At 32.9% G+C, this 27,815-nt stretch overlaps 3 protein-coding genes across 4 annotated transcripts; all 3 read left to right on the top strand.

Annotated features, from left to right (window-relative positions):
* The first annotated feature begins 1,956 nt into the window (after positions 1-1,956).
* On the top strand, positions 1,957-5,425 carry LOC100805175 (probable 2-oxoglutarate-dependent dioxygenase SLC1). Its single transcript, XM_003535185.4, has 5 exons — positions 1,957-2,101; positions 2,389-2,700; positions 2,968-3,215; positions 3,948-4,308; positions 4,936-5,425. The coding sequence occupies exons 2-5, from the start codon at positions 2,413-2,415 to the stop codon at positions 5,185-5,187; spliced, it is 1,149 nt and encodes a 382-aa protein (XP_003535233.1). The 5' UTR covers positions 1,957-2,101; positions 2,389-2,412; the 3' UTR covers positions 5,188-5,425.
* A 3,368-nt stretch (positions 5,426-8,793) lies between these two features.
* On the top strand, positions 8,794-15,421 carry LOC100797221 (carotene epsilon-monooxygenase, chloroplastic). Its single transcript, XM_003536977.5, has 9 exons — positions 8,794-9,359; positions 10,415-10,711; positions 10,820-11,017; positions 11,822-11,923; positions 12,699-12,839; positions 13,221-13,328; positions 14,147-14,229; positions 14,508-14,670; positions 15,170-15,421. The coding sequence occupies exons 1-9, from the start codon at positions 8,874-8,876 to the stop codon at positions 15,203-15,205; spliced, it is 1,614 nt and encodes a 537-aa protein (XP_003537025.1). The 5' UTR covers positions 8,794-8,873; the 3' UTR covers positions 15,206-15,421.
* Positions 15,422-19,525: 4,104 nt separating this feature from the next.
* On the top strand, positions 19,526-27,438 carry LOC100796691 (myosin-11). 2 transcript variants are annotated; one of them, XM_041005660.1, is made up of 9 exons: positions 19,526-20,408; positions 21,328-21,525; positions 21,644-21,766; positions 22,086-22,123; positions 22,208-22,376; positions 22,918-26,004; positions 26,078-26,200; positions 26,380-26,516; positions 26,888-27,438. In XM_041005660.1, exons 1-9 carry the CDS (start codon positions 20,328-20,330, stop codon positions 27,117-27,119), a joined length of 4,188 nt encoding a protein of 1,395 aa, XP_040861594.1. In that variant the 5' UTR covers positions 19,526-20,327; the 3' UTR covers positions 27,120-27,438. The 2 variants fall into 2 exon arrangements, with proteins under 2 accessions (XP_040861594.1, XP_040861595.1); XM_041005661.1 differs by having other exon boundaries at positions 19,527-20,408; positions 26,081-26,200.
* Positions 27,439-27,815: the final 377 nt, after the last annotated feature.

Raw genomic sequence — 27,815 nt, 5'->3', positions numbered from 1 at the left:
TAAGGTTTGTTTCATTCCATTTATATGAGTAATAACAATTTATTTATCCAGATAATTTGTGTTTAATTTTCATTATCTATAAAATTTTCTTAATTCAACAATAATCATATGGTTTGCATATTAGGTTTTATTTATTTTCAGTCCATGCCTTATTTTTGGGATCCATCCTCGTATCTATGCAAGCAAGTATGAAAGATATTATTGTCATCATTGTTTTACAAAAAAAAATTAATCAATACAAATAAATAAATAAATAAATTTAAGAGAAGTTTATCTAATAAGTAAAAAGAAGTAGGATAATATCATTAAAACAAAATATGAAGTAATAATGTTATTAAAAGGATTATATATGAATTTCTAATTTAATTAAAATTAGAATATTCATATCTTGAATCCATATTAATTTAAAATATGTATATGTTTGAGTTATAAATTAAACAAAATAAGATAACTAGTCAACATATATATATAACAAAAAAAGAAAAAAAGAACAATCTTACTCAAATCGTTTGTTGTTCTCCAATCCGTAAAAGTAAGGGAATTGGATTTCCCACTTGGCACAGAGACTCAGAAAGAATGCAAGAAGGATTACTACCATTACCGTCGTTGGAAGGAAAGAAAATCATAAAAAGAAAAGAAAAAAATTGAAATTTGAATTAAAAAAAATAATTTTATTTATAGAATTCAATCTTTTTTTTTTCCTTCAATAAAAAAATAAAATATTTCGTTATATGTATTTATTTATTATTTTTCCACTTTTTCTCATTAACCAGAGATAGGGTAAAATTTATTCACATACACATGAAAAAACTAATAAATAAGGTAAATTGGGCCATATATCATATTATGAGCATAGAACCAGCAGTCAATAGTCAAGTGCAGGAAATCCTGTTCCAAAAGCAAGCCCCTCATAGGTTGAGATAAATCATATTTACAATTTATTGTAATATTCTTATTATTGTTTGCTGATTAAAAAAAACTTTATATATATATATATATATATATATATATATATATATATATATATATATATATATATATATATATATATATATATATATATATATAGAGAGAGAGAGAGAGAGAGAGAGAGAGGAAGAGAATTGTTCTTTGTTGATATGCCATACACCGCTTTTGTTCTTTTAAAAGGTAGTGTTCTCTGATTTAAAAAGTCATATTTGCTCATGATCCTTATAAATGAGTAGTTGAGTCATATTCAAAATATATTACTTTGCTTCAATCCCAAACTATTCTTTTTTTTTTTAATTATATTTCAATTTCTGAATGTGTAAATAAATAATAATTCAATTCCTGAAAAAAAAAATCAGATTTGTGTTTAAAGAAAATTTCTGTCTTTTATCAAAAGAAAAAAAATTGTCATTTGTTTCTTATAGTTCTCAGGATAGCCTTAAAAAATTCTGAAGTATGTTTTTTACAAAAACATATTAAATTTTTCATGGGAGGTATATGCTTTTCAAGTCGGGTACCATCATTATATATGATAAAATTATTCTTCCTAATATTCATAGTTATATATTTAAAATTTAGACCTTTTAAGTTGGAATAACTCCGTGTGGCAATACATAGATCCTTACAGTCGGTAGTAAGGTTTCTTGAACTGAAAAGAGTTCAAGAATATGGAGGGATAAGTCACAAACCTATGTCAAAACCTAAAAAGATTTTTTTTTATTTGCAACACAAAAGTCAGCGATCAAAATAGTACCATGGAATGCGTATAGAGAGATATATATAGGTAGGTCCTATGAAAGGCACAATTAATGTATAAACAGTTGAAAACTTGAAATAATACTAGTTTTCAGCACCAAGTCGATGTAACTGTGGCGACCCTACTCCTTCCCCCCATGATCTGACTCAACTTTTGTCAACGAATTTGTTAATATTAGAATTTGTCCACTGTGTGTGTTCACAAACCTGAAAGCCGGTTTTCTCCAAAACTTGCCACTGTTCCCTACCCCACACTTCTCTTCTCATCACACTATATAAACACATCAAAATGAACACAACATTATCATCCATCCAAACTTTGGTTTTCTCCTTATAGTCCCCAAGATTCTTTTTCTTTATATATTTCTCAATCCAGGTAATTGGGAATGAATATATATATATATATATATATATATATATATATATATATATATATATATATATATATATATATATATATATATATCTAATTAATAAGCTCTGCTTTCTAATTTCTCAAATCATGTGGAAGAGCACATTTTGATATCCCTCAACATATGTGCATTTACTAGACTATTATATAAATTTAAGCATAGTACACTTTTTTTTTTCTATCTTTCTTGGTATGCACTTTTTTTTTATCACCTTGGTATGCACTTGTTCTTACTTTACTTGCATGTGCAGGACATTTTATAGTGAGAAGCACACATGTCTCCAGCAATGGTGGTAGGAAGTGGTGAGAAGGGTGAGAGTGATACACCAGGAAATCAATATCAGAAAGGAGTGAAACAGCTTGTTGAGAATGGCCTTCACACAATACCTAAAAAGTACATACTTCCTCCTTCTGATCGACCAGCTACAAATTCAGAAAATTCAAATGTTGCCAAGCAAAACCTTCAGCTACCCATCATTGATTTTTCTGAATTGATTGGTCCAAGAAGGCCCCAAGTCCTTCAATCTCTAGCCAATGCTTGTGAACGCTACGGATTTTTTCAGGTGAGCTAGCTACCAACTTGGTCACATAATTTTCCTAAACTTAATGATCATAGAGAAACCTTGTACCTAATTAATATACACATGTTGAGCTATATGCATAAATAAAAATTTGGAGTTCAAACAATTTGGACCCTTCATTTGGAATCTTGGATGGAGGCACAATTAAGTTGCTAGCTAAGAAATAGCATCATGAGGACAATATTAGTTATCATAGAATTGATGATGTGAATACGTGATTGAAGATTCTTTTTGGTTTGATTGGTGCAGCTGGTAAACCATGGCATATCAGATGATGTTATAAGCAGCATGAGGGATGTGAGTGGCAGGTTCTTCGATCTTCCTTTTGAGGAAAGAGCCAAACACATGACAACTGATATGCATGCACCGGTTAGATATGGAACAAGCTTCAGCCAAACCAAAGATAGTGTGTTCTGTTGGAGGGACTTCTTGAAACTCCTCTGCCATCCCTTGCCTGATTTCCTCCCTCATTGGCCTGCTTCCCCCTTAGACTTTAGGTGTGTACTATGAACTTAGTTAATTAGATAAAACTTTAATTAAATATTAATTAATGATTAATCTATTCACTTTCCTCCCCTCTCTCTCTCTCTGCCTGGACAACATTTTTAAAATGAAGTTCTAATATCCATTTATCACAGATTGAGTTGCTTGTCAATTTGATTAGTGGCAGCTTTCTGCATACACAAATTAATAACTTCATGCCAACGAGATTGATGCAACTGGTAGGATTAAACAATATGATTAAAAGGTCCAAGACTCTAAAAAAGGCTCGTGACATGATCTTGCCTTGAAATGAAACAATCTCCCTTCTCTTAAGCATTTTTCGGTTAATTAAAATATTGAGAGATTCATTTCTTGTTGGAATATAAATTTGATGTTTTAAATTGTGGTCGTAGTCACAATTATGTGGTTGTAGTTTCGTTATGATCTTTAATGCTATAAAATATTATAGATCGATAAATGATGCAATCGCCATTGTACTTGGAAGAAACCACTTTTTTAAACTTTGTATAAACTAAATTATTACATGTAGTTAATTGTACGTAAGCAATAATAGGCTAGAATAACCATTAGGACTGGCCCAGTACTAAGAGGTTTAGATAAAGTTATGTAAGATTTTAAGTTCGACCTTAATTTCATCGTTGTAAAAAAGGGAGAAAAAAAGTAATAGGGTAGCATAAGGATAAACTTAGCTTTTTATTTATAATTTTTCATTAATTGCAATGTAGGAAAGTGGTGGCTACCTACTCAGAAGAAACAAAATACTTATTTCTGATGTTGATGGAAGCTATCCAAGAGAGCCTAGGAATCAAAGTAGAAGTCAAGAAGCAAGAAGAGGAGACAGAAGGAAATGACAATAATATTCTGAAGGACTTGGAAGATGGGAGCCAGATGATGGTGGTCAATTTCTACCCACCATGCCCTGAACCAGACCTAACCTTGGGGATGCCCCCTCATTCTGATTATGGATTCCTCACACTCCTCCTCCAAGACCAGGTGGAGGGTTTGCAAATCCAATTCCAAGGTCAATGGCTCACTGTCAAACCTATCAATAACGCTTTCGTTGTCAATGTTGGTGATCACCTAGAGGTATACAAATTCTTTTCTTCATTACACATTCTTGTATCACACTTTTTTTATCATTAACTTCGCTAATTAGGAGTGTTAGTAACACATTATCTATTATTCTCTTACTAACTTACCCTTCACTTACAATACAAAAAATCATCAAATAATGTGATTTTTAATAAATTTTAATTAATAATAAAATATGTGATGAGGAGAATTTGTTAGAGAATATATATATGTTATTATTTATTAACATTTCTCATTCGCATGCATATGTTGGTATTCTAGTGTTCTATTTTTTCATATAATGGCTAGCAACACACTTGGTAAACACAATCATCTTATGGTATATTTTTTATTATTGGTTAAAATTTTACTTACAATTAATTAAATAATGAAAAATGTGTTTAAAAATGTGTATTATTAATATTTTATTTTTTCATGTATTAAAATTAGAGTTTTGCCTTAATTTATATTGATCTATAACATAAACTTTTATTATCCAAATTACTAAAACAACACAAAAGGCACATAACTACGTTTAAGTTTTGTCCTTACATGCAAATTTGAATAAATAAAAAATCATATATTTGTAGGTCCCATTTAATGCTGATTTTTTCCTTTTTGTTGTGTGAACTTATTAATCAGATATACAGCAACGGGAAATACAAGAGCGTGTTACATAGGGTTATTGTTAATGCAATGAAGAAAAGGACATCTGTGGCTTCGCTGCATAGCCTTCCTTTCAACTGCACCGTAAGACCGTCACCCAAACTCATTGACGAAGCCAACCCCAAACGTTACGCAGACACGAATTTTGATACTTTTCTTGCATACGTTTCCACCAGAGAGCCAAAGAGAAAGGAATTCCTGGACTCTAGGAAATTGTCTTCTACATGACTAGAAGTCTAGAAGAAGAAAAATAAATGAATTTTTTTTTCATCCAATGCAAAAAATTATATAAATTGAAGTGAAGTGTCATGACCTACAATAATTTTGGGTGAACTCAGATATTCTGTGGTCGAGAGTAAAAGACTGATCTCTTAGGATATTGATCTGACACACAATAATTAATTGATTATTAGGGGAAAATTATGTGTGTAACATATATATTATTAATCTTGATTTGGTTGGACCACTTAGATTGTCACTGATCCTAGACTTGCAGTCTCGCCCTGTTTTTCTGTATTATTATTAACTTGTTATTATTATATGTAATATGTTTGTACGTGATAAGTCTCGTGAGCAAAGATGCTAGCATGTCCTAGCTCTGAAATTTTGGACAGTGTGATAAAAGTAATTGGCTACGTAAAAGGAAAATAATTCGATAACGACGAATGCATGGTACTTTAATTATGTAAAAGTAGGCAATATTTAATATTTAGATCTTGGGAGATTTGCTTCGCATTCGCACTGTCATAAAATGGATGCTCTCTGTTATGGAGCATAATTGGACCCCATTAGATTTAAGGATCATTTTGGACCAGCTTATTAAGATTGTAGAAATTACTTGGGCTGATAGCTGATTTGGGCCAACCGATCAGATAGTACATAAGGGCATTTATATCCTGCACCTCCCATTTTGTATTCTGCATCTCCAAAAAGAATTAAACTGACAAAAAAAGCCCTTTAGCATGCACCCCCATTTTGGAATTGCGATTCCTAAATAGCATATGCTTTTGAAATATAGTTTTTCATATTCCAGGAATGTAGGTTTTTGTATTTTAAAATAGCTATTTTGGAAACGTATTCTATTTTAGAATAGTCGCTCCGAAATAGGCGGTAAGACCCCATTCCCTTCTTCAAACTCAAACTCTTGTTGTCAAGCCATCTTGCCAACGTGTGCCACATTTGCACCTCCGCGCCATTGTACACCACCTTGTCGCCAAGCCTAGCCACCACCATCCTTCATTATTATCCCAATCCTAACTTTGTTCTCTCCTAAGGGTATTTTTTACCATTGAGATTTTTTGGGAGGTGTAGGATTCATATTGGGAGCTACAAAATAAATAGACACTTAGATTCATGACTGACCCAAAATTAGTTGGACAAGGTTAGGATTCATTAAATTTTAGCCCAATTGTGTAAGCATATGGGGCATAAATCAAATGAGAGTAACACCAATATGGTATGACATGGTTGGTAGATAATCTTATTTTTTTTAAGCATATGGTCATGAATTTGATCTTTGACTCGTGCGTATGCAAAAATATTTGTTGCAAGATATCATTTCCTTAAATGAATCTCAGTACCTCAGGACGAGTTATGACTATCTAAAATAGCTAATCAACTGCCAAATGGTCCATACCCAGTGGATCACAAGATTATGATTTCATAAATCATAACCATAGTAAAATGCTAAAAATGATCTAGAATATGAAGAATGGGATCTATTCAGGTATAGATTTTGAGCCTCATAGAGACAACCTATTCCATAACATTCAAGCAAAGTGTAATAGATAACCAACTTGTCTTAGGTCAAAGTGATGGTCTTTTATCCTATCAGTTGCTTGCACACCCCTCCCCCTCTGATATTCATGGGTTGAGGCATTATGGCCTATCAAAATGTTACTTCATGTCCCAAGGATTCCAGTTGGTGATTATATCCATGTCAACCTTATGGTGTGCTTAGTACACATCATGAAGGACGATCAAATCAGACTATGATCTAGAGTGTGATTAGATTGGGTTAGGATCTAAAGAGTGATTGAATCTGACTAGGACCCTAGAGGGTGATCGGATCAAACTAGGTCCCCGGATGATACACAACCTTCAAGCCTCAAGCACAAAGTGCAAAGAGGTTAAGTATGTGTTGGATCAAATCGAACTTGACCCCAAAAGGTACACAATCCTTGAGCCTCAAGTACAAAGTGCAAAAAGGCTAAGTATATGTTGGATCAAATCAAAATCTAACTCGGAGGATATACAATCCCGAGCCTCAAGCACAAAGTACAAAGAGACTAAATATGTGTTGGATCAGATTGAAACCGAACCCAGAGGGTACACAACTCTCTAGCCTCAAGCACAAAGTACAAAGAGGTTAAGTATGTTGGATTTCACCTATGAATAAGTGATAACTCGTGAAATTTATTCTAAGTTAGTGGTGATCGAATTTCACATATGAATGAGTGATGATTTGTGAAATTTGTTCCTAGTTAATTTTGATGGAATTTCACAGACTCTCGCTCCTCACTTCCACCCTAGTGCTGACAGCCTACTCTTCTCTTCTCTCACACTTCCCCAACTTCTTTCTTCCTCAGACTACAACGTTTATGCCTTCCGCCACGTGTCTGCCTCAACATCGTCCCCAACGAGGCCTCCGTCAGTGTCGTCATGCGACTCTAATTACGCCTTTGAAGACCATGGGCAAAACGCCTTCACCCAGTCAAATAATACGATGTCGCGAAACAATGTTTCTCCAATAGAGTGTCCCGCATTGCACACCACCCTCCTCGACCATTGTGCGTGCGTGTTTGTGTAGTTTGAGTTTAGCATTTGTGTTCTTAATCTAAGGATGTGTATTTTTTTCTAATACTTTTGTTCCCAATCTTGATTTTTGATATTGATTTCTAGTGTTGATTTTTGTTTGATATTTTTTTCCCTCTTCTTTGTTCTTGTACCAGGGGAATGTACCTCTCCAAAAATTTTAAATAATAAAAAAATAGAAATTAAATATAGCTAATAAAAAATAAAATGATAGAATACAAAAATTTAATAGTTAATCTAAGTTAGAATAAAGTTGAAATTTACAAAGTAATTTAAGAATAAAATCATTTAATAAAATGTTTACACCAAAGAAACTAATTGTTTTTGTTAATAGTTATAGATAAGAATTTTTTATTTTTTCCGTGGATTTTTCTTTCTTTCTTAATCTTGAGGATGTGTATTTTTTTTTTCTGAAGAAGAAAAGGCCATTTTTGGGTTTTTATTTTTTAAATAACTACCTACAAATCATGTGTCTTTTTTTAAAAACGGAATTACTACCATTTAACGGAGAGGATGCATCTATAACAGGAATGAAAAAGTTAGAAGGGTTTTGTAGTACGGAAAGTAGGAGGAAATACATGTCTAATTTGAATAAATCTTAATGTCAACAAGTATTATATAAAGCATGAATTTCATGCCTACAAATAAAAGCTGTTTATTTTACACATCTTTCTACAGCCTTTGACTTTAAAGCCAGAGTGTTTGTATTGTAAGTCCTGCATATCTCTGACTGAAATCTTCACTAAAAAAATTTGTGCATCCACCGGTGTTGATCTTTCACCAATTCTTCATACATAGTGGATCAATTCATAATTGATTCTTTTTGTAATTAGTGATAATCACGCAAAATGAATGAATTAGTATATGGGTTGAAAATAGTAATAATTACACACACACAAAAAATTAATCTTTAATATAATACATTAAGAAACACCCGTACCATCTTGTTTAAGATCGAAAAGTTAATTTTTTTTGTTAAGGAATGGATAAAGTAAAAAAAAAATAATGAGACAAAGAGTAGTAGTTGAGTCACCCTTGTATTGTAGCGTGGCGCACTGTTTAACTGCCAAACTCCCACAAGCTAATCCTTCCTTGAAACAATGTCTTCCTCACTCTCCCATCTCACACCTCTCTCTCTCTTCCTTCCCCGCAGACCCACCGTTTCCTCTCCCACTCCAAAACCTTATCGCTTCTCCGTCAAATCCTCCATCAACAAACCCCCCGACACCGGCACCGGCACCTCCAAGCCCAGCTCTTGGTTCAGCCCCGACTGGCTCACCTCCCTCTCCCGCTCCCTCGCCGCCGGCAACGACGACTCCGGCATTCCCCTCGCCTCCGCCAAGCTCGACGACGTCTCTGATCTCCTCGGCGGCGCGCTCTTCCTCCCTCTCTTCAAGTGGATGCAGGACTACGGCCCCATCTACCGCCTCGCCGCCGGCCCCCGAAACTTCGTCGTCGTTAGCGACCCCGCCATCGCCAAGCACGTGCTCAGGAACTACGGCAAATACGCCAAGGGTCTTGTTGCCGAGGTCTCCGAGTTCCTGTTTGGGTCCGGTTTCGCCATCGCCGAAGGTCCTCTCTGGACGGTAATGCTCTCGCTTTTTCAAATATTGCTTCAATTGTGTTTGTGAGAGTGTTTTTGAATTGTGAGAATGGGAAAACTCTGAAGTTAACTTTTTATTATAGCAATGTAGCAATGAGGTGCTGGTGGCAATACCTTCATTTTCTTTCTTGAAACCCCTTTCTCCTGGTGTCAATGTTTATAACTAGTAGTAATATTTAGCTAGTGACTTGTTTTTTTTGGTTATCATATTATTGATACGGAATATATCAGCTTTATCGATGACTAAATCTGGATGGTTCTAGTGACTTATACATAAGATAAATATTGGTTTTTATGAGTTTGATTTCTATGTGCAAAAAATAATGTCAATCAATTAATGAGAAATTATCATTGACAAGACCTTTAAAGATAGTTCAGGCTAAAGTTAACAATCGTATCATATATAACAAATTTTGTTGATTAGATGAGCATATGACAAATTTTGTTGATTAGATGAGCATGTGCAGATATATTATTTACTCTACTTATAATGAATAAATAATTTGAATATATAAATTATATTATAATTAAAATTCATAATAAATAAATATCTTTGAATTTATAAATTATATTTTAAATTTACAATGAAAAATTTAAACTGCGATGTAAGATTATTTTTAACTATCGACATATAGATAAAAGAAGTTAGATGGAAAATAAACTATTGAAATTCAATTTAAAAATAAAGATAAAAGAAATTAGATTGAAAGTAACAGAAGAGGTAATAAATACGATCAAGTATATAGATTAAAATAATGGGAGAATATTTTGAGAGATTTTTTTTTTACTAATTGTGGAAGTAATACATGAAATGCACATCCAAAGGAGAGAAAAGATAATATTCAAAATGTATAATAGAGAGGGAAAAATGAGGTTTTCACTCTCCAAGTTATATATTGTAATTCATAGTATAGGAGTAGATATAAACTATTTACTCATATATGGTTAAATTAGTATTAATTGTTCTTCTTGACATGATTTTATAGATTATTTTGGGCGACAGGTTCTTTGTTACAACTGTTTTGTGATCTATACTAGGCAAGGCGCAGGGCTGTGGTTCCATCTCTTCATAAACGGTACTTGTCTGTTATAGTGGATAGGGTGTTTTGTAGATGTGCTGAGAGATTAGTGGAGAAGCTACAACCTGATGCACTTAATGGAACTGCTGTTAACATGGAGGCAAAGTTTTCGCAGTTGACTCTTGATGTTATTGGTTTATCTGTTTTTAATTATAACTTTGACTCGCTCAACATGGACAGTCCTGTTATTGAGGCTGTTTACACTGCATTAAAAGAGGCAGAGGCTCGATCAACTGATCTTTTACCGTATTGGAAGGCATGTTTTTTCCAATCTTACATTCATGACATGGATTTTCTTTCCTTGTTTGTGATGTCATGCGTACATGTGTATATACATATTTTTTTTTTCTCTTTGTTGTTGTAGTTTAAATTTCTTTGTAAGATAATTCCGAGACAAATAAAGGCTGAAGAGGCTGTTAGCATTATCAGGAAAACTGTTGAAGATCTTATTGAAAAGTGTAGAGAGATTGTAGAATCTGAGGGTGAAAGAATTGATGTCGAGGAATATGTGAATGACAGTGACCCTAGTATCCTTCGGTTCTTGCTTGCCAGCAGAGAAGAGGTTTGTTGTATGCCTGTATTTTATTGCTGACATTTACTGTGTTTTTAACAGTGTTCTTGTGAGGGTTGCTGTATGTTCTAAATGTATAATAATACAGATAGAGATTTGATGTGAATTAAATGAAATATAAATTTCTATGCACTGTTTGTACACTGTCAATCAATAAAAAATCATTGTTGGTATGACTTTTAATGTAGTTATTGTAAAAGTCAATAAATTTACCATCCATAATAGTTTGTGATTGAATAAGAATGTAAAAACTATTCATTGTTAGTGTATAAACTATTTACTCATAATTTTATGGGAGCATTAATGATTGTATGCCAATACTGAACACTCTTGTCAAGGTAGTAATGTTGATTGATCATAACACAGTCAAGCAAATGTCATCCTGTAATTCTTTGTTATTTACTTAAGAATGTTCATGTCTTGCCATATTTTTCTTGTTCATTATGCTACTTTCTGAAAAGTTTTGAACCATAATATTTCTGATTTCTAGACTTATGGTTTGGACATATTCCATAAGGAGATAAATTATGGGTTTTCATGTGTAGTTTGCGCTTACTGTTCAATCATTTGAGTTTATCAGCATAATTTATTTGCACTCCTAAGTCCCAAATATGAAGGTCTATGCTGCCACCACTTCTTATTACTTGCCATATCACTTGATGATGACACTTTCTGTTCTTTTTATTGGTCATTGATCATCACAACCATGTATAATCTACTTTTATAGTACGAAGAACTTTTTTCTTTGGATCTCTGTTCTCCATTTTTATTTTTATTAGATGGTTCTACGTGTAGGTTTCCAGTGTGCAATTAAGGGATGATCTTTTGTCACTATTAGTTGCTGGTCATGAGACCACCGGTTCAGTGCTGACCTGGACACTTTATCTTCTAAGCAAGGTATCATTTGACTATATTTCTTTCCTTGTGTAACATCTTTGTTACGCCAACTTTATGAGTCGACTGCAAAGCTTCTTTCTCATTCTCATCAGTATCAATGAGTTGCTGTTGTATGTTTTTCATGGGGTAATGTGAGAATTGATTATTGCATGATTTTCATGATCCTCCTGCTGCATTGTTTCTGGTTTTCCTTTTGAACCTCAAATTAGTTATCCAATTAATCTAGCTGTTAATGTGGAAACTTGGTAATTATAAAACCAGTTTAACCTAGTTCAAAGATATTAGACCAAATTACACTGACACCCCATGGGATTTCTTGAGATTGCACTCAACCTCTTACTTTTTAGTTTTTAATATTTATAACAACCTTCCTTATAGGAGTATGCGATGTATTGTGTTTCTTAAGTAACAGGGGGTGTCAATGTAATGTATATATTGGATGTCAATGTAATGTTTTTCAAACAATTAAGCAGGGTTAGTGTAGGGGTAAAGGAAGGGGTTATGGGGAGAAATTTAATGAAACTTTGGGAGGTGTTAATGTAATCTACTACAGATGTTAATATCAATAACATTGTTCAAGGACCTAATAACCATCTAATTATTTTTATGCTTCCAGCATTATTTAAGGACTGAACATTTATTGATTGTTGTTTTGAATTTACTCAATTTAGTATGTTTATAGAAATGTCTCATAACGTACTATTGTTAGTATTTAGGAAAATGCAAGAGCTCCACCGTGATATTGCCCCTCAAATTATGAGCTCTATTTATGTAGGATTCTTCCTCATTGGCAAAAGCACAAGAAGAGGTAGACAGAGTTTTACAGGGAAGGCGACCTACCTATGAAGATATTAAAAATCTTAAGTTCTTGACACGCTGCATTATTGAGTCACTCCGTCTCTATCCACATCCTCCCGTAGGTTGCAATGTTTCTCAGTATAATGATTTATAGTAAGAACATATATTTGAGATGGAAAATATTTGTATCATCTTTTGTGTATGACAGGTCTAGACCTGTGATAGTTTATGCTTGTTATGAAAATTAGTTAGCATGGTAACATTAACATACAAGCTTAATTCCATGTTTTTAATTCTCATCAGTATCAAACAAAAAATTAATAAATTCTAAGTTAGTTAGTAAACACTTATTTAAATGATCTTTATTATATCTCTGAACAGTTTAAGTTCACAGCTATAGTCTTACTCTCTCAAATATGCTTTATTGGAACTGGCATTGTCAAATATCTTTCGCTAATGTTACAACTTCTGTTCTTATATAACATTATGCATCCTTAAGGTATTGATAAGAAGAGCTCAAGTCCCGGATGAGCTTCCAGGTGGTTACAAACTCAATGCTGGTCAAGATATTATGATCTCTGTATACAACATACATCGTTCTTCTGAGGTATTACTTGGTGTTTTCAAATGTGAAAAGCTTTCTTTTGTGGGTCAAATGCAGCTTCTCACTCTCTCTTTGAATTTAATCTGTATACTTTGTTATAAAATATGGTCATGGAATTTTAAATCACAGTCTTGTTCAGTACTGGGTAGCTGAGTAATCAGCAGAGGAGATCCCTTGTTTCATATGCTGCCTAAAAGTTTTATTTACTATGGCCTATTGTGTGATAAAACCTCTTAAACGAATGCCTCTCTACTGTTCTGCTTTTGTTAACCTTCATTTTTTTATGACCGCTCCTTGAAGTAGTTGAATTGTGCCACGGTCAACTGTCTGTTTTGTTACAGTAACCACATCTTAAGGCTATGTCTTTTGCAATCAGGGTTACGAGACCTGTGAAGACTGCATAGAGCCTTCAATTTTTTATTTAATACAGTAATTTAAAATGGTTAGAACCTGTTCTGTTCCATTTCAAAAAGAAGCTTTCATTTTCTTGTTTTTCCCTTTCTATTTTGATGGATGGGGGGAGAAAAAGAAAGAAAAACAATACTTTGGATAACAAAACAAGTTTGATTCTAGGGCATCAAAAAGTTATCCTCTGTTTCTGTCTCTGTTTTCAGTATAGAAATAATAGTATCATTAAAAGCAATTTGCTGTGATGATAAACACAAGTTATTTCTATCTTGCAGTTGATGTATATTTTTATTTTTATTTGTTATTTTGGTAGATTAAATCTGATATGCAAGTTGTTGCACTGTCAGAATGTTATTTTTCGCCGTCTAAATTCACTTTTTTTATATATTCTATAAATTTCATAATTTTGCAAGGTCTGGGATAGGGCTGAAGAGTTTGCACCAGAAAGATTTGATTTGGATGGTCCAGTTCCAAATGAAACAAATACAGATTTCAGGTGTGTATTATTGTTACAGTAATAATTCTTGCACTCCACAAAAGTGACAAGTTACACCACTGTGGTAGTAAGTTACGTGTGCCCTACATGCTGGTGGTTCTTTATTTCCCTTCTCCCTATTGAGTCATATTTTCCTACTAAACTGCATCAGTAAGTCCTATCACTTAGTTTTTTCTTGTGTGGAGAGAAGGGATGGTTCATTCTGGTTCTTTCTTCTGTGGAATATTCTTGTTTCTATATAATAGTTTGCTTAGATTTTGAGTCAAAACGTGCTACAGATTCATTCCATTCAGTGGAGGTCCCCGCAAATGTGTTGGTGATCAGTTTGCTTTAATGGAAGCTATAGTTGCTCTTGCAATCTTTCTACAGCACATGAACTTCGAACTAGTTCCTGATCAGAATGTCAGTATGACTACAGGAGCAACAATACATACAACAAATGTAAGATTATATAATTGTTTCTTTGTGATGAGTATACCGAATAGGTATTCAGGCAGGAACAACGAGTTTTCTATAAGTGACTTATTTCTATGTTTTGCAAATCTCAGTGTTTGCAAGAGGGGAATGAGAGTAAAAGGAAATGTCAAGTGGCCATTCAATTCGAGAAAATGTTTTATTTTATTTTCTGTTTTTACTTTTAATTGCTTAAATATCACTTGTTTTCACTTAGTTGCCTGTTTTCAAAATTGAAGTTTGTTTAAACAGTTAAACAGTACAAACTTTTGAAAACAGAAGACAAATAAAAACAAGGTAACATTTTTATAATTAAAAGAAAAAAAAATTTGCTAGCCAAAATGCCAAATGACTCCTAAATTATTTAAGTTTTCACGAGCTTCATATTTTTTCCTTTATTTTTGTTAAGAGGAAGATTTTTCACTGTGTCCTACTCACATTTAACCAGTATTTTCTACTGTGTCCTAATAGAATTTTTTTTTTGCAGGGCTTGTACATGAAACTGAGCCGACGGTTGAAATAGTAACATTTGTTCATCTTTGCATAAGCTGCAAAATTGTCTATAACTATCAGCCTATCAAATTCTTTCGATTTTTAGCTAGCTATTATACCACAAGGTATCAGTAAATATGTATTTGATAACAATTATTTTCCGTAGTCAAATCATTTATTCATGTTTTCTAAATGTTGTAAAGAAGTTTAATTGAATGAATTGCAAAGTGAAGAACTAGTGTAGACACAAGTCCGGGTTATGAAACCATGTTTCCATTTTCATTGCGGGTTTTGCCATCCATCAATCTTTATTAGAACCGAGCCCATTCCTTCAAAAAATAATATAGAAGAGTACATTTACAAGGAATTACAAATGATCTAATTACTTGTTATTCTTTCTTAAAAATAATGTGTCTTTTTCTTATTTTTTTTAAAGATATATTTTTTCTTTTAATGTAATTATGTATATATGTATAATAAGAATATTATTTTAAAAAAAACTCTAAAAGACATATTTAAGGTGATTTTCAATCAATTAACAATATGAAAATATTTACATGGGCAAATCATGAAAATTAAACTCCTAAAAAACCTATAAAATAATGAACAAATAATACATATTCTTATATGGTCATTTTTTCACAGACATCAAATTGCAAATGATCATATTTAATAAATTTGTTAATTTTTATAACAACTAACTTAAAAGTTATATAATTTTTTTTATTTGGCTGGTGATGTAAATTTTCCCTAATACATGTATATTAAACTCTACAACCATTTTTTTTAAGTTTGAATAAATCATAATCCACTAGAGGAGTCAATTTCTTGTACTCTTTAGTACCTACTTTCTTTGTAGTTAACTTTCTTCTTTTTTATTTTGATAATTTTTCTTATTTTAGTTCAAACAAATTTTTAAATAAGAAAATGATAAACATGCAAAGATAGTGCTGCTTAGCTTCCCTATTTTTTGGTTTTTTGATATACCCAACAGACATAAAAACATTTACTTTTTTATATAGATCACAAATATTTTTACTATGAGATAATCTTGTTTAAGTTGGATAGGACCATTATGAATGATGAAATTCTTCCTATGAATATTTAACATAATTATATATTTAGGACTCAAATTTGAAACACTAATTAAATTTGAATAATTTCATATTTAAATTTAATTTTAAATTTTAAACGAAAATGTTATGTTATAATTCATAATTAATATGTATTCAGCAAAAAAATATCATAAATAATATTTCTAAGTTCTAACCACATTTTACAAACTGATTTGTCATTGAATGAATCTCATATTTAGACAACGAAGCTTTCTAAATGTTCATCATTATTTAACGACAAATTAGTTTCCGAGACATTTTCAAAATTAACAATTGGGCTTGAATGAATGACTTGACCATTTGTTGGATCTAAATTATTACATTACTATTTTATTTTGTTGCCATCAGATCACATTTTTTCTTCAATCATCTCCTCACCACTTCTAAATGTACCCGTCATCCATAATTGCCTTGCGTTTCACTTCATTTTGGCATGTCATGTTCATTTGCTGAGCTCGTAGGCCCCTCTTTCTTCTCCCATGAGTGAAGTGAACATATAATAGTACGCTGAACTCAACAAACGTATTTAAAATTTGAAACTGTATTTTAATAATAGTTAAAAGTTAGGAGAATAAAAAAGTTCTCTATTATTGACTTATGAGAAGAGTTGGTGACTAGTAACTAGTAAGTGTACCATGGCTAAACTAACAATAGGACCCAATGCAAACCTACCACATAAAATAATATATGGCCAAAACTTACCATAATTAACACCCTAGTCTTCTATAACGTGTATTGATGGAAAGGGAATGGAGAAATTCTTTTCTTACAAGCAGCAACTTTTACACATCCCTTGGGGCCGATAAGTGATGATTAACATTTTCCGATAGATGTGACTATTGGGAATAATTATATTTGTGTAAGATTTAATATATCATATAATTAATTCTAATTTTAATAATAAATTGTTGTTAATTTTTTATTATTTTTTATAATATTTGATAAAAATGGTTGATTTGATAAAGTCATTAATTAAAATTAAAGATTTATTATCATAATAGAGATTATGAAAATGAGAAATATGTCTCTTATAATTTTAATCTAAATTATTTTTAATTGTAAAATTATTATAAATAGAACATCAATAATCTAGATAAATCGATATATATGTAACGATCTTTATTGGTTAAAAATCAATAGATCTCATTTATTAAATTGTATATATAGATGATGTATATGTGAATGTTATCATTGAATTCACTCAATTGAGAATTTTTAATAATTAATATTATCTTGATATGTTAATAGGAAGTTCTCAAGAAGAAATATAATAGTTTCATTTGACTTTTAGCTTATCATAGTAATTAATAAGTTATTTTCTTATATTTTAATTTCGGACACCTAATGACTTAGGACACTAGTTGAATGAATATTGAATATGATTAAATACTTGTAGAATTAATGATTAATCAAGAAGAAATCCATTAATTCTATAGGTAATGAGTTTGAACTCTATGATAGAATTAAGACCTTAACCAAGACAATTGAATGAAAGAAGAAAAGAGTTTCTTAAATCATTCATTGATTAAATATAATGTGTTAACTTATTAGTGTTTGACAGTAATATTATATCCTAGAGTTGATCTTGAATGGTAATGATGGAAGAAAATATTATATTATTATTCTATTGGTTCTTGAAGGTAAAAAATATTATTTCACGCTATTCGAACGTAAAGAAGTGTTGCTAGACGCCTATCTTATACGAACGTTAAGGAGTATTGCATTATTCCTCCATTGGTTTTTGATTAATTTACTACAGTTTAGTATTAAACTTACGAGATTACAAACAAACAAATGTTTCAATCTTTGTAAAAGAAAATAATTTATTTGATAATTAGATTAGAGAATTTAATTTAATCAAATAAATATTTTAGTGAAATATTATTATATTCTTTATTATCTCCGTGATATTATTTTATAAATGTGGAAGTTGTTCATAGAATGAGAATAAGATTCTACGTATCAAGATATCAGGTGATTAGTTAGTTATTGTAATTAGTCATGTGATTATTTAGAAATTATCTTTTTATCATATCAGGAACCTTCTTAGGATAAAAATGTATGACATAATTTTTATTTTCAAACATAAAGATAGAGAGATATGAAATTATTTTAAATAAAATCTCCTTTTTCGAGTATGTCTAAATTCATATCTCTTTAATATTATAAATTGAAGTATCTACCTAATAGCACCACATATAAACTAGAAATGTTAAGCCTAGCTTAAGCCAGTATAAAACGAATTCGCTCTCTAGAGTTCCATTTATCAAAGAGTTGATGATAGATATGGGTCTTAAAGAATAATTTTTTACTTCAAGAATGTCCATTTGGATACACAAATTTAGATTCCTTATTGTTGTATATTTTAAATGCAAAATACATCCTAATTTTTCATTGGAAGTGTTGGGAAAACTCCTATTTAACTATCAACAACCCCAAACAAATATGAAAAGACAAAAACTTACATAAATGAAAGAGGTAGATTTTTTTTTCTTTCAATGAAACAAATAATACCTTAGTTACTTGTTAAATTAAATTAATCTATGGTAACAGGCGCAGGTTGAATATGTTGCCCCAAAAACATTTCATATCCTTTGTATAACCTAAGTTGTATTAAAATATTTTCATAAAACCGGAAGACACTCTAATACCATCGAACAAAGTGTCAATGACATTGGCATGGCATGAGATGCAACTACCAACAAAGACTCACTCAAAAAATTACTCTATAAGTTTAAACCACAACTAGTTTTAGTTAATTGTAGCTACTTAATTAATACATCCGATTAATTAGTCATAGTTACTTAATTTTATCCCGTTATAATTACTCAACTAGTTCTTAAAAATAAAAGAATTACACCTCTATATATTACATCCATAAAGAGGATAAGACTTAATTTTGAATCATTAACTACTTGTATCAAATACCAAACTCAAATTGACCTTGTATCAAAATATTCACCCTCCTTCTTTTCCAATTCCCTCCCCCTCCCCCACCAAAACACATACACGAAAAAAGTTCCAATCCCCATGTATATCACACACACGAAATCACGACGTGAACGAGGAAAAGTCTCTTTCGGACAATAGTATTCATTCTTCTAGGTTTACTATTTTTGAAAATGATTTTTCAACAATAAATATGATGTCTTTTTAGTGCACTTTTAAAATATAATTATATACTATGATAATTTTTATATTCAACTAATATAAGTACCAGAACAAGGCTTTGATGCTAACAAAGATGGATCTGATTCATAAAAAATAAATTCATATCTTACAAAAACATGAATTCAACTTTCGGTTATCAGTGTGAGGACATTGCTGATAGATAATTGATAAACACTCCTACTACAAATGATCTTTGAGCATTGAGGTCTGATCTATCCTTAATTAATGAATCCCGATACCTCTCTCTCTCCTAAATTTTTAGTTTATCAAATTATTCTATTCCTATCCTGGCATCCTTGGGGAACAGGTTGTTCATTTTTGTTTGATATTGCTTCAGTTCAGTGCTTAGGGTGGTGGTTGCAGCAGTAATAATATAGTAAGTTGCAACCTCTCCCAGTTGTGAAAGCAACGCCTTTCAGGTTCTTGGCCAACCACCGTGTGCCACGTCATCAAACAGAACTTTTCGATGACTTTCCCTTCCCATCATTAAACAGAGAAAAATAAAAAGGGGATTGGGTCATAACCGTTTCTTTCTGTTTCGCTACACTGCATGATGTTATGCACGCATAAATAAATACCAATAGCGCTTCTGTTTTTACTTTCTTTTATTTTTTTTGTTGCGCCTTTTTCCGTTTCTCTCAATGCTCGATGGTTTTGTTTGAAGGAACAATAAAATAACACCCTTCGAAACAATGACCACTGAGCTAACGCTCTCTCTCTCTCTCTATATTCGTCTCTTTCGCCAGTTGGTGACAGTGGTTGCGGAGAAGCTCATGAAAATCATGAAAAACGTCATTTTTAGTAATTGCTGAGAATGAGTGATTGAGAAAAAAACGCAGTGAGAAGAGAAAGAGAAAGAGAAAGAGAATGTTTAGGTTGCATAAGCACAGGGCGGAGAAGTCAGGGGACAAAATCGAGTTCAGAATCTCTCATCTCAAGGCGCTTCAGGTTTATTTCTTCTTCACTCTTTCTCTAATTCGGTTTCTCGTGTTTTTATCTCAATATCTCTCTCGTTTTCGTTTCGTTTTACGTTGATCAATTTGACTGGTGTAGTATAGTGTCTGTATGAGTGTATGTGGTTCCGTGTTGCTTGATCTGCTTCGTCTTTAGAATTGTTGATCCGCAATGATAATTCGTTTGTGCAATGCAGCTGGAAAACTTAGATCCTAATATGGAAATGAATTAACGAGCATTGGTATAGTGAAGTTGTTTTCTTTTAAATTAGAAATTTATATTATATGAAGTGCTTCGTATTATATTGTTTGAGACGAGCGTTGGAGTTTCGTCGCATTTGTTCGCGATCAAATGCGGTCGATGCGGTCTAAGTTGGGATCACTCGCGCACAGTTACAAAAACCTTTATGTTGCTGCCCAAATCACAGGACTGTTTTCTAAAACCTTGCTCCTAACATATTCTCTATCATTGGTTAAAATTTGTTAGAGAATACAAAATTACAAATTAAACTCACTAAATAAGAAGAGAAATTCACGTAATTTTGTAATTTGCAATAATTTCAGCTAATAACCAAAAGTATAGTAGAGATTGTCTTACTAGCATTTGTCTTGTTAATTGATATGAATAGCTAGGTGCAATAGCTTTGTGGTTTCTGTTTTGTTCTCGTGGAATGCAGAACAACGATACATGTATGTTTTAATAAAGAGCCAAATCGTAAAATTATTTGCGTTTAAGAGTTAAAGACCAGACGGTACTGTTAATCTGTTATAACATTACAAAAATTCGTGAATCGTGGCAAAATTTCTTTTCAGAATTTGACATACAAATGCTTTAAATTTTCTAAAGTTTCAATACGAGGCTATAAAATAACGCAGGTTCAGTCAATAATGAATGCTGATTCTAATGTTAGTAGGTACCCAAAGGGTGGGACAAGCTGTTTGTTTCTGTTGTCTCAGTAGAAAATGGTAAAACTATTGCAAAGTCGAGCAAAGTGTCAGTGCGTAATGGAGGTTGTCAATGGTCAGATAACTTTTCAGAATCTATATCGATTTCGAGAGATAATTCTTCCAAGGAGATTGATGATTGTGACCTCAAGCTTATTGTTGCCATGGTATCATCACTATTGCTGCTACGCACAACCGTTTTGTTATTCTTCTGTTCCTTTATCTTTATTAGCATGAAGTTTCTCAGTTTCGATTACTGAATTAATAATCTGTATCACTTAACAGGGGTCATCAAGATCTGGCATCCTGGGAGAGGCCACTGTTAGTTTGACCAGCTATATGAGTTCTGGTGCTGCTATTCCACTTTCAATCCCACTGAATAAGTGCAACCATGGGACAGTTTTGCATGTAAGTCATATAACTGAAGTAATATCTTACTTGTGACTGACTGGCTTTAGAAAGTGAGAAGGGATTGCTATTTTGCTTTCATGGATGGTCATGTGTCATTTTGGATTAGATTCAAAGTTGATTTTTCTCAAATAGAGGGAAAATATAGCACTGGATATATGAAATATTTTGCTGACTGGAATTGAATTAACAAATATTTCCTTTTGAATTTTGATGCTTAAAAATATATAATTGTCGTTTTGAATTAACAAAATAATGATATTGCAGAAAAATATCATTGAATTTAGAGTTGGGAATTCAGTGGTTATGCATTTTGCAGGTAACTGTGCAGTGCCTTACACCAAGAACGAAACTCAGGTTTGTATTGGATTTGGAGGGTAGTCTTTTTGTATTATTATGTCAATTATTCTAGTAAGTATTTATCTCCTACACTTTTTCCAGGGATCAAGAATCAAGTGAGACAAAATTCCATTTGAAGGCCATCAATGAAAGTAATTATGATCTGTCTGTCAAGTCCAATGAATCAGATTGTTCAAATGTACAGAGTGTTGAATCTTCCTCTGTTGAAGATTTCGACTCTATCTTATCCCCCGGAGAAATTGAGACAATGGTAAATGTACAACTTTTTCCCTATAATCATATCTGTTCTGTTGCATAAATGGTTATAGATTTCTTCCCACATATGCATATCGGTAAATAATAATTCTCTTTGTGCGCCTTTAATCAATTATCAGGATGAACTTTCCAGACTCAGATAATTCTCTAGTTTAACTGTTTGTTTAGATTTAGGGTCCTGATTTATCAGGAACACATTCATGAGGTTTATACACGGAAAGTTTTGCACAAAAGACATTGCATCATCTCCACCAATTCCAATTTTAACTGGCTTTTTCTGTCCTTTAAGTTTGCAAAAAATAGTTCTACTAATTTAGAGAGATTTTTGCTAGATGGTAACTGCTTTTTCATCCTAGAGGGTACTTTAAAAGTCATTCATTGTACAGAGTTGTCTTCTATCACGGTCCAGGAAGCAAAAGAATTTCTTTATGCAGTAGAGCCATTAGCTTTCTTATGTTCGAGTTGTGTCGTAATTTACTGTTGGCCTGCCTTAATCATGAAACTAATAACACACTGCACTTGCACCTTGGCTGCAGGCAACAAGCTTCTCTGGATCTGTATCAAACTGCAGCCATAACTCAACTGAGGGTTCCACAGGAAGGGGAAATATCTCCCCATCTATCAGTGATGGGCAGAGCCCGACTGCAAGACAAGATTCAACCAGTTCCCAGAAAAGTGTATCCCATCACAATTACCCTGTGAATGATACTTCTCAGCCAAATAATTCATCATTTAATTCCCAGAATATGCAACACATTGGTGCATTATCTTCTAAGAAGACCAATGCTTCTAATAACCGTCTGGAAGCTGCAGGGGACACAAGTGAAGAGCTACGGGCAGAAGCAAAGATGTGGGAGATGAACGCCCGAAAGCTAATGGGTGATTTAGACATGTTGAGGACAGAATTCTCAGATCAATCCAAAAAACTGGCTGGTATAGAAATGGACCTTTCAGCGACACAGGTAGAGCGCGATGGTTTGAAAAAAGAAGTTGAACAGTTAAAATTGTCATTTGAGGATCCAGTAGTGAGACAGAAAGCATTGGAAGATTCAGTGTCTCAAGTTGAAGGTATTCCAGAAATTGAAAATGCTCTAAAAGAGGAACTGAAGTTCGAAAAAGAATCCAATGCCAACTTGTCTTTGCAACTGAAGAAAAGCCAAGAAGCAAATATAGAGCTTGTTTCTGTTCTCCAGGAGCTGGAAGAGACCATAGAACAGCAGAAAGTTGAGATAGAAAACCTTTCATCATTACCCTTAAAATTCAGTGATCTAGATAAATCTTTCCAACAAAGTATAGAAGGAAACAAACACTTAATGCAACAACTAGAACAATTGGAGGAATCGAAGAAAAGTCTGCTGGTCAAGGTGCAAGAGCTGGAAGGGACCTTAGAGGATAAAATGCGAGGCACTGAACATGCGAAGATTCAAAACAACAGAACACTTTCAGATATTGAAATGGAATATGAAAGCAAATTATCTGCTAAAGATAAAGAAATTTCAAGTTTGAAAGCAAAGCTATTTGATTCTGTCCCCGAAAGTTGTAATAATGTGGAGACTGTGTCCAGAAATTTAGGTGATACAGATCTTTTGAGAGAAATCGAAGCACTGAAAGAGAAAGTTCGGGAACTTGAGATGGACTGCAATGAGCTGACAGACGAAAACCTTGAGCTCGTTTTCAAGCTAAAAGAAGCAAAGAAAAATTCGAAAGATGGTGGTGCATCTGAAGACCTTTTGTCAGACAAGCTCAAAGATCAATCTTCTACTAGCTTGGGGTCTGAGGTAAGCAACAATTTATTTCGAATATTCCATTCAGAAGGCATGGTCCAGGCGAAAAAGGACATCAAGATTAGTAATGATGATCATTTTTCTATTCAAGAGCTTGAGACTTCAAAATTAGCTCTAGAAGTCCGAATCACAGATTTGAATAAGGAACTGACTAATAAAACATCTGTGATAGGAAATCTTGAGGCTAATTTATCACATAAAGAAAAGGAAATTGGGGTTCTGCAGAAGCTGCTAAGTGAGTTGGAAGCCAATGTTTATCATCTTGAACAGGAAAAAAGTCAACTAGAGAAACACATGGATACCTTGATAAAAGAAAATAAGCATGAACTGGAGCTTCACATATTAGACATAGAACAGGAAAAACAACAATTGTCAATTCGTGTTTCTGTTTTAGAAGCTCAGTTGAGAGATTTGACAAATGAACAAGAGTTTCGTTTATCAGAACTAGAGAACTCTAGATCACAAGCTGCAAGACTTCAAGAGAAGATTATGGAGATGCAGTCTGAGATAGATTCTTCAACAGAAGACTTGAAACAAAAATTAATGGTGGCAAAAATTCACTGGTCAGAAGCACAAGAAGAATGTGAATATCTAAGAGGAGCAAATCAGAAGTTACAAATTACCATTGAGGATCTTGCAGAAGAATGCAGTTCTTTCGAGAAGCTAAATGGAGATTTGAAGCAGCAAAACTTGAAGCTAGAGGGATATTGCTCCCATATGGAAGCCAGGTTGAGGGAATCAGATGAAAGATTTTCCAAGTGCTCTGAAGGAGTGGAACTCTTGGAAAAGAAATTTGATTTAAAGCTGGAAGATATTGCATCAAAAGAAAAGCATCTAACTTCAGATTTAGATGGTTTTTTTTATGAAAATCGGAAACATATGGAGCAGGCTCAAGTCTTGTTGAATCAGATGCAAATGGAGATGATGGTAGAAACTCAGAACCTTGAATTAGAAGTTGAGAAACTCAGTCTGAAACTTTCAGCAGCGCATGATGAGAAAGAGAGAATAGCTTCCAATGCTATGCTTGAAGTATCCACATTACGTGCTGATAAAGCCAAACTGGAATCTGCTTTTGAAGAAGCTCAATCTAAAGTGAGTTTGGCTAAGAAAGAGGTTGATATGATACAGTCTCAATATGAACAAAAGCTGGAAGACCTAACAACACAGCTTGCCGAATACAAAATTAAAATGGAAATGCTGATGACTGAACATGAAAAGTTGTTGAAGCTGGTGGAAGACTACAAATCAAGAGAGCTAAAATTCAAAAGTACTATAAATGCCCTTGAATTAAAGCTAACAGTCACTGAATATGAAAGACAACAAGTCATGGATGAATCTGGAATTTTAAAGGTTCAGTTGCAGCAGACCCATCAATTTGAAAATGAGATTATAGCTCTAAAGAATGAGCTCGATGCTTCTAATTCCGAGAAAGAGAGACTGGAAGCCTCATTGTGCCTAACATCTGAACTATGTGAAGATCTGAAGGCAGAGAAGATATCATCTGGACTAAAGATATTAGCCTTGGAGCAGGCTGCGTCTGAATTGGAGGACTGCAAGAAAACTAGAGCGTCCCTGGAAGAAAAACTTCTGCAGTTGGAGAATGACTTGAAGGCAAAAGAAACAAGATGTGTCCAGGATACTGAACTCAGTCACAGCAAAAGAATAAACAGGCAGCATCAACAGACCATACAACTGCTTGAACAAGAAAAAGCTGAGTTCCAGACAAAAGCCCAAGTCCTTGAAGAAGAATTGAAGCTGATCAAGGAACAAAAGAGAAATCAAGTTTCAAAGTTAAACAGGAAAAGTTTACCTGTTCACGATGATCTGAAGGCCTCAAAAGTTAGTGCTCTTTTTCATTAATGGCATGGAACATTGTGATGACAATACTAGTAATTTTCTTTCTATGATTTAGCAGAACCCTGTGGTGAAAAATACCATTCAATATCGCAGTAATAGGAGAAAGTCATTAAAGAATGACAGAGAAGTCATGAAAGATCAGCAGGACCCTGGTTACAGCATCAAACATCAGAGTGAGGTAATATGTTTTGAATATGGACTATATTGTAATTTACCTCCGTGTCAAATGTTACAAAGTATATTTTATAATTACAATTTGTGTGGTGCAAAGTGATAATATAAAATAAATGTAGTCTAACTGGAAATGACACCTTACTTTACAATGTTTCTGTTTCATGTCTCCTTTTTCTTAAATAGGTAGAAACTGAACTTGGACTTCTTGATGAAAATGTTCATGCTGTTGAAGTAGATCCACTACCAAAGACTCAATTGGTTGAGAATGAACTAGCAAAAGAAAAAGAAGTCAAGAACATTTATGAAGTTCAGTTCGACAGGTTAGAGGAACATACTGTACCTTCAAAGCTAAAAGGAAAAGGCTTTTAATCTGTTTATATAACCCCCTTATGCTGATTCTTTTATTAGTTTGAAGCTTTCTCTTCTATTGTGAACAATCCAATAACAACAAAAGTTGTCTTCCCACGAGGTGGGTTATTTTAAATCATTTGAAAGGATAATTCCAATGTCTTGAAAGACAATATGTTTCAAAATTGAATATGTTCATCACATTGGTTGCTTTACAGATTAATATCAAAGATGTAGTAGTTACTCTGCTGCTAATTTTGGAAGCCTTTTTTTTTTTGCACGTGCCTTATTGCTCATATGAAGTAATTTGTGTTACATAACTCCTTGTATATTTATCCTGCAGGTCGCCATCTCAAGACCGAAACAACCAAGCAAATGGCCCAGTAAAACCAATGGCTGAGGAACTAGTGACTAAAGAAAAATTTGAACGTACAAAATCTATGCTAGAGGCAGAGTTAAGAGATATTCAGGAGCGCTACTTCCACATGAGCCTTAAATATGCTGAGGTGGAAGCTGAGCGTGAAGAACTTGTGATGAAGCTCAAGGCAACCAGGAAAAAAGGATGGCTTTCGTAGAATTATGATCAGTTCGATGACCCTTTATCGAATTTGAGGCTGCCAATATCGGGTAACCTTTCACGAATTTGAAGTGTCAGAGTTTTCAATCCACCACCATAGGATGCATGATTTGGGAATGACTCATTCATTGAATAGGAGAATAGTAATAAAACTATAATAGTCGATTGTACTTGTAAATATAGAAATTTTGAAGTTAAGAATTACACTTAGCAAGTGATATTATTGTGATTACATAGTTTCAAACTCGCAGCCATTCATTATTTGGGCTGTTATATGTGCTGCTATTATTAAATACAGAGAAAAGGTGCACACAAAATAAACAAATGTCTCTTCCATAGTGCCACGTGACTAACAGAGCGCCCCACTAACAACCGAGAGCATGGAATTAGAATTTAGAAATACCTTGTTATCAAACTGAATCATGAGAGCTCTATATACTCAACTCCTGGGCTTAACTCGTAAATTCGTAAAAATTCACTTCATATAAAAATAATAACAAAATATCTATAAATAACATACTAATTAAATATTTCAATAACATCATAAAACAAAATAGTAAATTATAAATTTCATAATATTTAAATAACAAAATCTAGTAATGTATCACTATTAGATAATAACTTGTAGATGTTAGTGGTAGATCATTCCTATCGAGGGTTTGATGTTATTAAATGTGAGATTTTTTATTCGGAA

This window comes from Glycine max, chromosome 10 (assembly GCF_000004515.6).
Source record: "Glycine max cultivar Williams 82 chromosome 10, Glycine_max_v4.0, whole genome shotgun sequence".
Lineage (NCBI taxonomy): Eukaryota > Viridiplantae > Streptophyta > Magnoliopsida > Fabales > Fabaceae > Glycine > Glycine max.
Note: the sequence above shows the minus strand (reverse complement) of the source record. Positions and strands in the feature narration are given on the sequence as shown.